Source organism: Amphiprion ocellaris, chromosome 8 (assembly GCF_022539595.1).
Source record: "Amphiprion ocellaris isolate individual 3 ecotype Okinawa chromosome 8, ASM2253959v1, whole genome shotgun sequence".
In the NCBI taxonomy this organism is placed as follows: domain Eukaryota; kingdom Metazoa; phylum Chordata; class Actinopteri; family Pomacentridae; genus Amphiprion; species Amphiprion ocellaris.
In genome coordinates this window covers 22,563,867-22,580,241 of record NC_072773.1, presented here as the reverse complement: position 1 = coordinate 22,580,241, position 16,375 = coordinate 22,563,867, and the positions used below count along the sequence as shown (strand labels likewise).

Sequence of the window (16,375 nt, the reverse complement as noted above, 5' to 3'; positions counted from 1 at the left end):
TACCTGCACATTTAAACATTATATCAAATCTGTTTGTCAAATACTTTGACTCCTTTGAGTCCCCCAAACTTTTTACCTTTTCACTCTTTTTAAAGGAGAATCATGGATATGACAATTTTAGTTTGTTACACTAAAAATACAGCTTAAGTATTAGGTCATTAGCGACAAAATAAATGACTGCTTGACTCAAAAAATTAACAAAAAAAATGAACCACCCACTACATGAAAGCAGTTTTCTTATACAGTGAACCAGATGGCCGTCCTCACTGTGTCTGGTTCTGCTGCAGGTTTCTTCCTGTCACGAAGGAGTCAGTCCACTCCACCATCACTAATATAAATAAGGATTTTAATCTTTTATAGATTACTCCAGTAATTTCACACCATGAATAACATGTACATTTTTGTTGGGTGGTAACATAAGTTCTAAATTACTCACATTAATCTCTATGAATCACAATACTGCATTGTATATATTGTATACATACACAACAGTGACTTAAACTGAATATATTGCACTTGAATTTTAAGCTATTGGTCACTTGTGATTCACATTTTCCATTTTTCACCAGGCAAGATATAGACAAAATTAATAAGCAATAAATTGGGAAAATAATTAGCACTTGATCAATACAAAAAAAAAGTTTCCTGAACCTTTAATTATTGCACACTGTTATTGACTTGCACACTTTTTAAAAAAAAAAAAATCTTTTTCTTTAAAGTTTTCCTGTTTGTGTACTGTAATGCATCAAAGCACCAAGTCAAATTCATTGTATGCAAAAATGTACTTGGCAATAAAACCCAATCTGAAATACCTTACTAAATAAGGACCAGCTGTTTTTTTCTCAGTTTTATACATAAATTTGTCTTTTAATGAATTTCTTTTCTGTTTTATTGTATACTTTAACGCATAGATGCTTTTACATTGTCATTTTTGACTTTTTTTTAGCTGTTTATTTTATAAATCTGTGAGGACTTTATCCTACTTGTCTGCACTGTTGAGTAATTTAATTCAATTACACGTATTTTTTATTTGCCCTTGAAGCAATTCTAACAATATTTTAACCTCTGTGCATGGTGAGGTGCTGTGCAAATAAACTTTCTTGCTAATAAACACAGATGTATTTGATTTATAAGTAAGCCACAGGGAGATACTTTTGCATTTTAACAAGAATTAAAATGTCACATAAAAGACTAAGTTACATATATAAGACTAAAGGTGACTTAGAAAACAATTTTAAAATTCTGTACAAGATGTATGTCCAAAATCTCCTACAGGTATTCCATTTGGTTAAGATCTGGTGACAATGAAGAACGCAGTGTATGATTCACATTATTTTCATCTTCATCGAAGCAATCAGGCATCCTGGAAGACACTTGACATCAGGATAGAAAGGTTTCATTACAGGGTAAACACTCATGGCCATTTTGTATTGACTTCTTGCGGTGACCCGTTCCTCTATCGGGACAAGACGACCCAACCCTGCCAGCAAAATGCCCCTCAGAACATAATAGCAACCAGATCCACTAACAGTTGGGGTTAAGTTTTCAGGTTTTTCTTAAGAGTTTTTTTTTTTTTTTTTTTTACCTGTCTGTGCATACCATTGGCTTGGATGCAAAGTCCAGCAAAGTATGGTTCAGGTAGTGTTTTGAAGAGTGTTAAATAGATGATGTTCAGTTGATGGCAGTCTGATAGGCATTTCTTCGTAATCTCGCTCCGCAGGCCTTGATAGACCTATAAAAGCTCTCACTTCAACAAGTATCATCAACGACACCAAAAAGTAGGCTATTAAGCAAAAGATTCTTTATTGAAATATTAATTAACTATTTAAAATACACATACAAGTGACACAAATCCATTCAAAAGGCACCATTTGCATTATACAGTTTTGTTTAGGAAATAGAAAAAAATTAATACCAAATTTTAAAAAAATCTGTTCCTCCCAAACTGTGTTTTACCACTTGTTTCTAAAGGGACTAGAGCACGTCAACACATCCACGAGGAAAACATAGAAAAATGTAAAACTGGACTTTGAGGTTTGCTCCCATTCAGACAAACACGTCCAACACATAAAAATTGCTTAAATTAATGTGCTTCCAGGACAATGTCATCATGACCTGCATTACCAAACAAGCAACCCTTAGATCTGTAAAGTACTGTAGAGGGATAAGAAACTGCAGTCAATCTTATTCAGAGACTGCTTGTGTGTCCTGCGTCTCTGCCTGAATCAAAAGCCCTTCCTTACTGTCTGACCCCTGGCTTAGACCGTCCAGCAAGCTCAAAACAAAGCTGCCATCTTCAACATTAACAAAAAGAAAGTATACAACGCACACCACAATGAGGAAGACAAAAATCTGTATCTGGATGGGTACGAGACGGCGCTCCACCTCCCGTCTCTCCAGGGTCATGGGACTGATAGGAGTGTCTGGATATGCATACTGGATAGGTCTCTGTGCTGCACCCTTGATGGGTCTCCGACAAGTGGCGCTGAAATACATATAAATTATGTTTTGATAATCCAATAACAAAACAAAAGTGCCGTTATACTGGGCCAGTTGTTCCTGTGTCATCCATATATTTCTTTTACTTTATTTCAACCTCTCAGTCAAACGACTATGAAGAATTTCTTATTAGTGCACTGCAATGGTATTATTGTACTTACTAGATTCCTGTGGGTGTGGTCTTGGTCTCTGGAAAGAGGTCCTTCAGTATATTTTTCACAGGCTCCTGAGGAAAATAGAAAAGAAAGCAAAAATGAATGACAAAGCAGACTAGAAAAAACAGGAACATGCCCCAGACAACAGAGTCCCACAGAGACAGAAAGCCTGGGAAGTCATGTGCAAATAAAAAAAAAGAAAGAAAGAGGGTGAGCGGTGGTGAACAAATCACTCAGAGTCCCGAGTTTGCTGTAATGGGGTGGTTGTTAGGATTCTGGTATCTGATAGGAGACTGTCTCCAGACATTACTTGTTTAGCTTGTCACGTGGATTTGATTAGATTAGCAACACTATAACAAAGAATGCATTGTCTTCAATGGTGGAATAAAACCAAGTATATTCACTCAAGAACTGTACCTAAATACAAATTTGAGGTAATATTACTTGAGTATTTTCTTTTAATGCCAACTTTGACTTAACTACATCTCAGCGGGAACTTATGCACTTTTTTTTTTTTTTTATAACTTAACTACATTTATTTGGCTTTATTTACTAGTTATAAATATTTTTGCTTACAAAACATATTGACTTATAAGCCATGATGTTTTCAATTAGAAATTAAAAAGTTACAAATTAAAGTACTTCAGAGTAGCCAAAAAGAATTACTAAAATGCCAGAAAAATGGCAACTCTTCATTTTTCCCCCCCAAACACTTGTGATGTCATTTCTTACCATTTCCTGAATTATCCCAAAGTAAACAATCAGTGAATTAATGTTGAAAATTAGCACCATAATGACGATAATTATGAGTTTCAGTTTCACACAAACCCTTCCTGCTTTTACAACAATGCATAAGTATTAATAAGCTATTGCTATAATATATACTGTCACAGGAGCCATTTTTCTACAATACTTTAGGTACATTTTCATGACAATACATACTTTTGTATGCACTTAAGTAAAAAATAATTGCAGGACTTCAATTTGTAACTGTAATTTTACAGTGTTGTAGCAGTTCTTTAACTTAAGTTAAAAGTGAACACTCCCTCTGCCACTGTTCTTCATTAATAGTATGTATGCATTCTTTAAAAAGGTATTCCTCCTCACTGATAATGTAATAACGGACACCTGACATACTGACAAACTATTTTCTAGCTTTGATTATGCATCGTGGCACTGACAGTGTGAAAGAAGTTACACCAAATGTAGTGCTTTCTTGTAGACCGTGCCCCCATCAAGTGCTATAAAAATTTAAAAAAGATAACGGCCAGCAGAAGTTGTGTATGCCTTCATTTTCCTCTTATGAAGGGAAGCTTCAGGAGTGTAATACACAGACTGGTTCTTTTTATTGTCCTTGTCCACAACCGACACGTCCAGCTAAGAAAAGTAGATATAATAGGTTATTATTCACTGGATTTTTGTTGTACAGATTTCCTCCCACCTCTAGTGAAACTCTCCAACACTATAACCAGCACCAAAGTGTGACTGAACAACATGAATACTACTGACCCTGCTGGACCGTGACCAATGTTCCTGTACATTGCTCCCATTCAATTCACTCTCAGCGTCTGTGTTAGTAGAGCATGAGCGCCGACTCTCCATCTGTTGTTTACAGTGAGGGTGTACACTGAGTAACCACTCTGGCTGAGATTATTTAACGAAAAATAAATTGCAATTACAGTCTTTTTTTTTTTTTTTTAAATGTGTGGCATGTGGGTTTAAAAACACCCAAAAATCAACTTTCCTGCTCAACCATTTGAGTGATGCTGAAGGTATGAGGTGATGGGAAACCATTGGATATAACAGACTGTGATCCAGGAGGCACCTGAGAGGATTAGTATTGACAAGTTAACACCAATAAAAACACGTAGCACCCAAACTATACACCAGCAAGATACCAGTGCCGATCATTGTAAAATAAAACCTGTAACACTTGTAGTTTCAGAAGGATGCAAAATCAAGTTACAAAGTCAAAGCAACAAATGCAGACAATTTAAAATCTGCAGAAGTGAAAGGAGACCAGCATACCTGTGATCCTATTCCTGAGCGTTGATGTACGGGGGATGCTCTACTAATTAATACAGGGTTCTGTGTGCAGTCATACCAACTTCGCTCTGATGCTTTTAACGCATTCCTTGAATTCCACTTGGAACTAGGTTTCCTGTTACTAGGATAAGCACGCTAATAAAGGCCAACCCAGTAAAACACAGAAAATACTGCAGTGTCACCAGAGAATATTGTTTGATAGAAAGCTGTGCGATTGAAAATGAATATCTGTCGTATTTACCAGCTGTGATGAGGGCAAAAAACACTGTGGGTATGCATAACTGCAATTCTGAAAATGCAAATCAGCCTGTGAAGAGTTAAAGAAAGAAAAACACACAGACTAACACACAACATGCATTTGCTCATTAGAAAGACTCAAATCCTGCATTATAGTTGCTAGCTGTAACCATTAGGTGGCACTGTAGGGAAGATTTATTTCCATAAAGGCCAGTGACGAAGATAGGACTTAATATTAACTAAAGTAAGTTCAGAGGTAGGGTAAACTCACTAATTTCAGGAGATTTACACAAGTGCCATTGACAGAATCTGATAGAAATTCTAATTACAAAAAACTTCAAATCTTTAACCAAAGATATCAAGAATATTTCTTACCTGGCTGCTCTCTTGTTGTGCTGACTGTTCAACTGCTTCTTGTTGTTCTGAGCCTGTGCAAGTCAGAGAAAATAACACAAAACTATGACTATCTGATGACAACTATGAAAACAAAACAAATCTTGACAAGAAAGAATGATAACTTTTGAGATTATACCTGACTCTTCCTCTTCACTGTCTGAGTAAAGCACAGCTTTCTCTGCTCCATTTAATCCGTAATGTCCATCAGACTGAAGCAGTTTCTTGAGCTTCCTCTCATACAAGGCCCTGGTGGAGCCTGGCACAGACAAATAACACTACAGCAATATGTTCTTAATGTGCAAATGGACCTCAAATAGAGCGACCTAAATGACTTACTTTAAGCAATAAAACACAAAACTGCATGAATGACAACAGGAATCCTGTTTCTACTATAAAAAGTCAAATGGAAGACAGGATTAAATGCAACCTTACCAACAATGGGCCCAGCTTTAACCCCATATTTGAATAGCATGGCCTTGAGGTCATCATCAGTCAAGCTACTCGGGTCAGGCATCTCGGTATCCTCTGGATCCTCCTCTTCTTCCTCACAAAACAAGATTTGGGGAATTTACTGAATGTTGCTCAAGATCTCACAAAGCTGTAGCTTGAATGCCAGTAGTTTCCAGATGTGCGATATAGAGCATGTTAAAACACAGCTGGAGGCCGCAGCTGACATTTGTGTAATCTCATGGTATAAATCCTCTGCTTTCATATTTAGCTACTCTGATGACAAATTAACAACAACAGAACAATAGTCAAGTCTGTGGCTGAGTCCAATCAAACAGATACTAGGTTATCAGGTACTTACATTAGCATGTGCCTGTGATAAAGGTTATACATGTTGAAATCCAATAAGCCGGTCGGTAATTAAAGCCCTACTGATTTATTGGCCAGTTGGCATATACGTTGTCTAATATGTGCCAATAGGACATTAAAAAAAGAAAAGAAACAGAAGGTAATGCAGAAAAAGACACTTGGTATTATTCAGAAATGATTTCATCATATTTAAAAAAAAAAAAAAAAAATCTAGTTGACTGGCTCAGGTTCCATTGTTTACAGCACTGTCTACAACACATGTAGCAGAGCATTTATCACAGCTGAGCAGATGGTTGTGTGGAGTCAAGAGGTGTCTTCACGGTAAGTCAAGGCTAGTTTGGAAAATACACTGCTAATAAGTGAATAGAACAACCACCCCATCACTGTTCTTAACATAATAGAGAATGAGTCAGTATGTTGATATTGAAACCACTTTACTCCCTAAAAAAAGCATAAAGACTCTGTATGAGCCCCAAAAATTCAGTATCAGTCAAGTCAATTGACTAGTAAAACAGATGGATTAGCAACACTGTCACTGATCCACATTAAATACTATTTCTTCAACAGCTTCATAGAATATAGTTTTCAGTTACACTGAGCTGCCAAGTTAGCTTTTAGTACCACATCAATCCCAGGCCTCACTGAGAGCTAATTTTAAATTAGAACATACAAAAAATTCCCAAAACAAACAAACAAAAAACATGCCAAAATTATATTTTTCCACCAGATCAGACCATTTATTGTTCTCTACAACACACCAAAAGGACAGAGTGGCATATTTCAGTTACACCAGTAACTTTGTTCTTTTTTGCCCTTTAATATCTTAGTTTCTAAATGTTTATTTAATGTCTACTGTTGCACCGAGAGAGTAAAGAAATTTCGATTCTTGGTATGTCATGTACATACTGAAGAATTGACAATAAAGCTGACTGACTTTGTAGTGGTGCAGGCACTTAGAGTTTCAACTTTATCATTAACTGTAAAACACTTAGAAGATCAGTGTCACAGACCTCTTCCCATAAAAACACTCAATACAAACAGGGTTGTAACTTTATTACTATAATAATATGTACAGCTCAAATGTGCAGAGGGCCACAAAACACTGAACCAAACTCAGCTCAAAATATCAATATTGGGTGACATATTGCATCGGTTTCTAAATGTGACATTCCACTATGACTTTACAGTACTATTGATTTTGTGGTCGAGGCTACATTCCCAAATAAACAAAACACAATCTCCCCAAACAGACAGTCTCTCCATGACAGAAACAACTTCCAGGCTTCAAGTACTAGTGAAGCTGCCCTTTCCTGGCACTAATAACTGAGTGTGACAGGTGTGCACACGACTCTAATGACAGCTGCCAGCTACAGCGAGGACTCATGGAAATCTATACCAACTATACAGCTGGTGGCTCAGTGTGCTTCTGCAACAGGACTGTTTGGTAGCAGTGACCCAGATCCCCCCCTTCACAGCTGCTGCAGCTCCGCAGCGGTTCAAACTAGCGAAAAGCTATTAATATTATTATGCACAGCCATCTAATGATCAACATTGATCCTATGCATTTTACCAGGAAACACGACATGCAACATGAACAACTAATTTCTGGGGGTCTTTGACTATTGAATCACTGTCACCCATATGACAAAAAGTCACTATAAAAGTATTCAGGTGGGACAAAAACACCAAAGGATTGATCAACTCACTGCCACATCTTGCACTAGGTCCTCCTCATCACTGGAAAAGTCCGCAGCGTTTTTCTGATCAATGTTTTTCAAGTGCAGCTCCACGTATATCTCCTTTTTGCTCGCTGCAGGTGGCAGCTCCACATTATGCGCAACTAAATCTTCCTTCAGTCGAGATTTAGAGAGATGAGCAGGGTCCTCCACAAATGACATGTTGCATGTGACGACCAGGAGTATAAAAACTATTCTCTAATGTATATTTACGTGTGAAGGCAGATGTACTGGAGAGGAGCTGCTAGGAGGAAAACCGTCTGCCTGGTCTCAGTCACAGACTGGATTGAGAACAGCTGCAGCCAAACACTTGATTGACAGGAAGTGAGCTACGGTAGTTTTATTTACCACTCAGTAAACACAACAACCTAAGTTTTCAATTTAGTTGCATTTAAATAAAACTTCAGCCCGTTTTTATTAAAGTCTGATGCACCTGTAAGTGTAAAACTAAAACGTTAGTGTGGCTTTGGTTTGTTCCTAAGCTAATTTGACAATCTGTGGTAAAGTTAATGTGAGGTTAGTTAACGTTAGCTAGCTAGCTAACTTTTCCACTTGGCTAGCTAGCTAGCTAGCATGTTTGTTAATTGTACTGTTACGATTAAAATGCGAGTACGTAAGACGTCGTTTATTCACATTTAAACCAGTCTAAAAAGTTGCTTAATTTTACATGTCTTTTTTACAATACACACTTGACATGTCATAGCAGAAAAAGCAGCTGTTACTAATAAAACTGACAATGTCTCCTTTCTTTTCAGTTATCCCAGTATGGTGGATTTCAGCTACTGTTTGTAGCATTTACACCTGGCACTTTCCTATTGTGTTATGTTGAAATGAGAAAACCCGTTGAGAACTCCACTTTAAAACACAGGCCAGGCCATTGCTAGTAAAACATCTACATACCTTGGACCTCCAGGTGTCACCCAGGCTTTGGTAGCTGCAGGTATTGCGTTTGCTGCTGCTGCTGCTGCTCCATTTGTACTGAAGTGATGCATTTTTTAAACACCTGTGAACAGATGAAGGACAAAACACCTGTTGAAGTAATTGTAAAGCAAGAGGGTGTCAAATGTGCCACTGAGGAACTTTTAATCCAACCTAACACCAACAGTAGACATCTACACCAACAAACATGTTCATTATTTAAAAAAAAAAAAAAAAGATTAAAAAATAAATAAATTGCTGTGAAAATTGCAAGATCCAACCTGCGTTTTTGAAATAGGCAACTGGTGCTTTCAGAAATTTTAACAGTGTGAAATCACCTGGCAGGCTGTAGTTAGAATGAAAATCAGAGTGACTGTTACTGAGCCAAAGTGGATGTCATACACAAGTAAATTTTAAGGGGAAGCAGTCAATACCACATACAGTAATAATAATAATTACAATACAAGCATTTTTATAGAAAATGGGCTCTTCCTGTTTTGCTTTGGGTGTTGCAAAAACAAATAAACCTACAAAAATAAGGCAACATAAGGGGGCAGTTGCTCTGTTATCAGCCTAGCTCTTTTCTCTGTTTTCTCTGGGTCAAAATGACCTAAGAACCACTGCTGTGACCTCTAAATCTGTAGTTTGGTCTGAACACCGTTGACCTGTCATGTTAAACCATTATACTCCTGCAGAGGTTACTGTTTCTGAAGTTCATCTTTAACCTGCTACAGTCATGATTTATTTTCCCTGACAGAGTTATACAGGTCAGGTTATTTCATTGTTTTCTAAAATTTTAAATCTTTTTACCATGTATGTTATTGAAAATCCAATGCTATATAAAATATTAAAGACATCACATTTTCCTGAATACATTTTTGATGGCAGAAACAAACACCCCCGAGTGATGTCTATTTATTTGATGTTGTAACTTTAATTGTACCTTCTAATGATATACTGGTCAAGCTTTTTTTATTTATCATTTTCAGAGACATTGCCAATTTTATTAGTAACAAAATCACTACTTCTAACCTAGTTTAGCTCCACTGCTGCTCACCTGTTCAGATGCAGAAATCAAGCTCCAACTGCGCTCTCATGAAGCAGTCACCCTCTTTGTGAAAGAGTGAACAATTCTGCCATAAATGGTATGCTATAGCTTGCCAAAGATTAGCAGTTAGTGTTACAAATGATCATTTATTCTTTGTGCAGTGAAATTATAGAACTGTAATTTTCTAGGAACTTTCTAAAGTTATGCATTCAATTTCCATCATCTCAGCTTTGAATGCATTTATTGTGTATATTTATTCTTTTATGCACTCAGGAATTGGATCATCTTATGTGTTGTTTTCACTTTTTGTTGCACGTGTATCTTTTTGGCTGTGACCAAATTGCCCACACAAGACTGAACTGAACTGAGCTAATTGACAGAGCAACAGGATGTTTCCCCACAGGATTCTATCACTTGAATACCACTTTATGCCAGTCAAAACATCCACAGATGAAGCAAAATTGATTCCCCAAACAACAGATGGGTTGTTTTATGTGTCTTAGCAAATCAGGCAAAACAGCACAAACATATTTAATTAGATAACAACCTCACTATCATGCTGTTCTGTGAATGCAAATATGAAATTACAAGACAGCGGGTGTTTGCATCGCATTGCGATATTTGAGTTTCACTTGAGCAGACTTGATCACCTGCTGAGTCGTCTACTGTTATGAACTTGTACCATTTTTAAATTGGATCAACACACTGTGATGTGAGAAAAGTACCATTTGTTTTCAGTGGGGTTTAAATGTCCTTGCTGGAGTTGATCTGCTGTGAACATGTAGACTGTTTTATTACTGTTGAAGAGTAATGTTGGTCCACTTGGATTTCATATCAATCCACAGTGTTTACTTGTCAACAGCTTTTGCAACTGATTCAGAGCAGGCATTTCTGGAAACTGTTGCTTGGTGTGTTAAACTCACCCAGCCAGGCCATCTCTGCTAAAATAAATGCAATATTATGACAGTGATCCCATCTGTTTGCTTTCAGAAATGGTTTACTGTTGTAGATTTACACATATCAAAGCAAAAAAAAAAAAAAAAATACTAAAGGCATCATGCTTGCTTTTCACTGAGAATTCAAGAAGTCTGATATGGATATGCCCAACTTCAAAGTCAAGAGATATTCAGCAGGGAGTTGTTGCGGTCAGACGGCTAAATGCTCTTTGAATCCTTTTGAAAAATGTACTCAACGGGGATGAGGTGCAAACCGTGAGAACCCACTTTTGAAGCACCTAATACAAGTGCTGTGATTGCTCAGTCGTGTGAGGTGCGAAGTATTTACCTCAGATGATACAGTTTTGAATTTCTGGCCGCTTGAATTTAGATCATTGAACAAAATATACTTAACGGTGAAAATACTGCCTCTTGCTTTCAAAAATGTTCATATTTCCACTAAGGTGATGTAACATCATCTTTTTCATATTTAAGTATGATATTTTTTTCTCTCACTGTTTACACCAATTATGACAAAACATACTTTTCATGTTCCTTCTTTGCTCTGTAGAAACAAGAGTTTTGCAGTTGGTGCATAGCATAATAAGTGATCAACTCTTGTATCAGTGGCAGTCACATGTATTCCTTTCAAGGCAATACCCGAACAAAACTTAGATTTGAGATTCAATAATGATGTATTACAAGAAAAACTTCAACTAACACTAGGTGAATTAGACAGGTGTCATTTCCTGAGGCAGAGAGAACATTCTCATGTTGTCACAGAGGACTGAAGAGTGATCAACAAAATACACTTAAAAAGTCCTGAACTTCCACTTTAAAATGGCAGGTGACGTAGAATATCCCACAATCATTAAACACATTCTTGACTGCAAAGAGTCGTGACTTCCACAGTAAACTTCGCAGTGGAAAGGAGAGCTCCAGGCTCTTTGTAGACGCTGTAGAATGGCTGACAGCAGCAGGAAAAGAAACATTTCTTTAACCATCTGCTAAGTCACAACTCTTAAACATTTCCAGGAAAATTGCTAATGTAATCCCCCGCTCAAAAACATCTGTATTTGCCCCACAACTCCACACAGTTTGATCCAAACAAAGCTTCAAGATATAGATGCTTTAAACGACAGCATTTGTTAACGCCATTAAACACGATTTCAGATTTTACAAATGGCAGGTCTAAATAAATGGTGGTTATTCCTTTATGTTTGGAATCTGTCATTCATTAAGTAGTTTGGGCTGACTAAAATAGCATTTGCAACCAATATAAAATCATATTAAAGACACCTTATAAATACAGTAATGTCAAAAGAGAGTTCCTCAGTTGATAGTCCACTGTGTATCCAATGGCTTTAAACCCTACATGACATGTTAGAAAAAACTCACATAGGAATAGAAAGCCATAAGACGCATGTGTGGTTTGATGTAGAAGGCAACGATACAAGATCAGTGACTTGGATGCAGTTAGACAAATCATGCATTTGGGGTTGAAAGCTTGAAAACATAAAAAGCGAGAACAGGGGCAGGTTGCATGGAGCATTCAGGATTTAAAACTCACATCCGCATGAATAATTAACCAATGAAACTGAAAGTATTTATCTGAGGCCCAGGGGAGTAAAATGAAACTGTCTAGTGAGTCTTAAGACAGTAGAAATTGTGTTTTTCACAGCACAGACTCAAATAAATTGACCCAGTGTTTGAATCCTACAGCACTATCCTGCAAGCTATTCAGTTCCTGAAGCGGGTTTACAGAATAATCTTTTGATTAAATATGCAGTTTTAAATCGATGTCTACAGGGAAAAGATGCAATGTTATTCAAAAGGATTTTGTTTGTGAATTCAAAACACATTACGTAAACTCTTTCTATATTCTCTAGCAGCCCCCTGCTTGACTTCCGCAAACACAAAAGAGATCATTACTCCAGCATTTTAATTCAAACACTATGCACAGAAAGCTAAGCAGTTTCTTTTTATTATTAATGACAAAAATATTTTCACAGATATAAAATGCATGCATTTGAGTTGTGCCTCCTAAAGAAATGCCACCATGGTGGTGAGTTAAGTGTCATTACTGCACAGAAACACTACAAATATATTTATTAGATTTTATTATTTGCTTGATCATACTCCCACGACTCTTTAACCTAAAAGAAGTCCCAGAAAAACAGTAACTTTAATTTACTCAGAATCTTTGTCTCTGATTTGAAAGACCAGATTGTGTATCACAATTTAAGCACTGCTAACTGTTCGGAGCGCTTTGGGCCATTTTCAACCCCTCAGTGTGCTGAGACTCAGCACTTGAGCTATGCAGGCCAAATCTGCTCACCCAGATGTCTGCTCAGAAAACAGTAGCCTTTATAAAAACATGAAAAAATCTTGTGGACAGAGAGGAAACGGGCTACTATGGAGGACAGAGGAGGCATTTGTTGACATTGTATCAAGTGCAATGCTGAGGTATTTGAGGCACAGAGAGGCCAGGTATTTGTCAGTCAGTGTTTCTTGTGCTTTTGCTGTCTCCAGCTCAAACAACAAAAGCCCCATTGAGGCAGCCTCCTTTTTTCCCCCTGAACAAGCACACAAAGCTTCCTGTACTAGACTGCAACTGTCCAGTATTGAGAGAACTACTTCTAGTTGTGTTTTTTATGCACCTGTTTCAAGTCGTACAAGCGACCCAAGAGTATAAAACACTTTGATAGTTTATCATATGGTCTTTTCACTTTTCCACATTTAACATAGCTTTTTATTTACCTATATAGTTCCTAACTTGCATCACAAGACATTTTTACTTTATTCTAAAGAGATCACAGTGAAGCACAGTGGGGTTTTTGAATTTGCCAGCCTTTCCAGACATCAGACTGTTTCCACATTTAGATCACTATCTCATTGATCTTACATATGCGGGATATTCACATGACCTGTGGCAGAGAGCATTAACTACTTATGGAGGGAAAGTGTTCACTCAATCAGCCTTTTCCAGGTTCAGAAAAAGACCACTGCCACTGAGCTTCAGGGAGCCTTTGCTCATGCATGTCTCAGCATAAATTAGTAAAGCCCCTGTGTCAGACTGTGTCCAGACAAGAAGGTGAATCTCAGCCACAGGGAGGATTAGCTTTAATCCCTAAACATCGTACATGGTCCCTCTCAGCTGGGAGCCAATAAAGGCAATCATCAGTGGCCAGATGTTTTAAAGGCTTCAGATTATGGCCATGTTTTAATATATTTCAGTAAATTCCTGTGTTCTTTTGGCAGACAGGTACGAGCAGTGTGGACATTCTCTGTGAAGAAAATACAAATACAAAGGTACAAAAACACAGCAAATGACCAATATCCAACAAACTGACATTTAGACACCGATATTGACTAAAACATAAAAGATCAGCACCTGATTTCTCATCCCATACAGTTCTCAGTTTTCATTTATTAAAAACACAACAACCGGTAAACTAGACAGCCAGAACACAGTAAAATACTGCATCCAACACATGGAAGCCTGAGAGCATCACTGAAGCCGCTTCTTATCCTCGCTGTCACTCTTAACGAAAACAAGCAGCTATTTTGACCGGAGCGGTTTACACTCCTGAGAGCAACAGTGACGTGCATTTATAGTGGCGGACGCATTCCTGTGCTAGAAATCTGACTCTTACCTCCGTCTCCCTCTCCTGCGTCCCTCGCTGGACCAAGTATGGCATCCCTTCAGCCTAATACTGTATGGAGAGACAATGGGTAGTAGGGGGGAGGAGGAGTTACTATGTGAGCAGGAGCGAGAGTGGGGAGACAGAGGGAGTAAAAGCAGAATGAAAACTGGGAGAGAGAGAGAGCGTGAGAGGGAGAAAGGGGCTCAGGAGAGAGATCGCTCGCTCACAATACTCTCAAAACACCAATCTGACGAAACGTTACATGAATGGCAATTGTAGCCCCACCACCACCACCACCACCACTCCCAGCCTCCCCCCTTTCTTTCTCCCCTCCTCAGATGCGGTGTCAGAGAAAACGGCAACCAGAAATCCCTCTTCACGTGGGAAATGTAAGGAAAAACAAGAGACTGTTAGAGAATGGGTCCTGGTTTTAAACAAGTCTCTTTCTTTGGCTTTCTTTGAATGAGTTCTTAAGATTCCAAGTTGGCAGAGTGCCCATGGGTCCTGGATGGAAAAGGATAAAAGAGAGGCTGAGGTAGGGGGGGTGTCTATTGTGTTTGTTCCCTTCCTTTCAGTCTTGGCACTCTAGTTGATCTTTGCAGCCAGTTGCTGAATATTCCAGTCATTTATCCCTCGGTTGTACACATAGAAGCTCACATTTTTACCACGATGCTCTTGTTTTCTCCCACTCACGGCACAAACTTTGTGTTTGCCATCCTGCACATACAGTATTGACAGTTTTGCTTGTGAGGTTTTCTTTGCAAACGTGGAGATCCTGGAGTTTCTTGGCCTTTGTTTGGGCCTGTTTTTCTGGCTTCTTTGTCCTCCTTGGAGTCCATCACTCGGAGAGGCAGACTGCTGTTTTGCCTGGTGAATCTGAGCTGAAGACAGCAGGTGTTGTTGCCCCTCTCTGAGCCACATTCACTCGCTGCTTTCTCCCCCTCCATCCATTTCCTCTACTAATACACCCTCCTCCCCCTGTCTGTGTAAGGAGGGGGGTTAGATGGGGAGAATGAGCTACTGTATAATGAAGCACACCCAGAGAAAAGATACAGTTTTTGCCGAAGGTTTTAGTGAGTGACGTCACGTTGGTGTGGTCAGAATGGCTGATGAGCTGGGAGCGAAGGCGATCGTGTTTAGGGTATAACAGATTAATGCAATTGTAGATCTCTAGTCAGTCACCACTGTGCTTCTCACTGCTGCATCAGTGCCGCAAGAGGAGCCCTGTTTTCACTCTCAGTCTACCCCCTCCTCCGTCCCCACAAACCCTTCCCTACCCTCTCCCTGTCTTCCTCTTGCCTTCCCTCAAATAGACACACAGGCTTGGTTCATTACTATTCACCAGGTTTCACTAAGACACGCATCATTGCTCTGCTCTCTACAACTGTGTCGGGAGAGGCGGGGGGAAGAGGAGGAGGAGGACAGGGAGAAGGAGAAGAAGGGGAAAAGCAAGAGACATCTTATGATAGAAAAGAATAAATCACCATTGTGTTTTCTGTGTCCGGATGTGTGTACAAACATATATTACCAGACAGCTGCATGCATGAGTTGTTCTCTTCTGTCTCTGACAGAAAAAAATCTTCAGGGGAACAAAGCTGGTCCAGTCTTCAATGCAGAAATCTGTTATCCTTTGTGGGGTTTTGAATTCATCACTTGCCTTTCATTAAATCCACTGAGGTCGTACACTCTATCACAGCATTCAAATTATTATCTGTGCTGATATACTGACAGAGCACTTCATCCATGAAAATGGGCACAATGCTTGATTTCTTTCCCTGTGTTGGCTCAGTCTAAGCCTTCTATAGGCTAGAACACTCTGTCACATTCAGTTCAGGAAAACCACTTCACTATGAAACTAATCCTTTGTTATGCTGCTTTTAATTTTGCTCTTTAGTCAGCTGTTCTTAGTAGATTACAGTTATATTTAGAATTAACCAGGAGG

General features: G+C 38.5%; 1 protein-coding gene across 6 annotated transcripts; it reads right to left on the bottom strand.

Moving 5' to 3' along the window:
• Positions 1-1,779: 1,779 nt before the first annotated feature.
• lemd1 (LEM domain containing 1) lies at positions 1,780-14,695 on the bottom strand. Of its 6 annotated transcripts, none has more exons than XM_055013246.1 (12): positions 14,443-14,695; positions 8,786-8,888; positions 5,766-5,877; positions 5,470-5,589; positions 5,313-5,365; positions 4,942-5,007; positions 4,683-4,835; positions 4,402-4,479; positions 4,164-4,259; positions 3,942-4,031; positions 2,661-2,725; positions 1,780-2,485 (listed from the first exon to the last, which is right to left on the bottom strand). In XM_055013246.1, exons 3-12 carry the CDS (start codon positions 5,845-5,847, stop codon positions 2,185-2,187), a joined length of 1,104 nt encoding a protein of 367 aa, XP_054869221.1. In that variant the 5' UTR covers positions 5,848-5,877; positions 8,786-8,888; positions 14,443-14,695; the 3' UTR covers positions 1,780-2,184. The 6 variants fall into 6 exon arrangements, with proteins under 6 accessions (XP_054869221.1, XP_054869222.1, XP_054869217.1 ...); XM_055013247.1 differs by having other exon boundaries at positions 5,766-5,873; XM_055013242.1 differs by lacking the exons at positions 8,786-8,888; positions 14,443-14,695 and adding an exon at positions 7,856-8,751.
• Between the last annotated feature and the right edge of the window lie 1,680 nt (positions 14,696-16,375).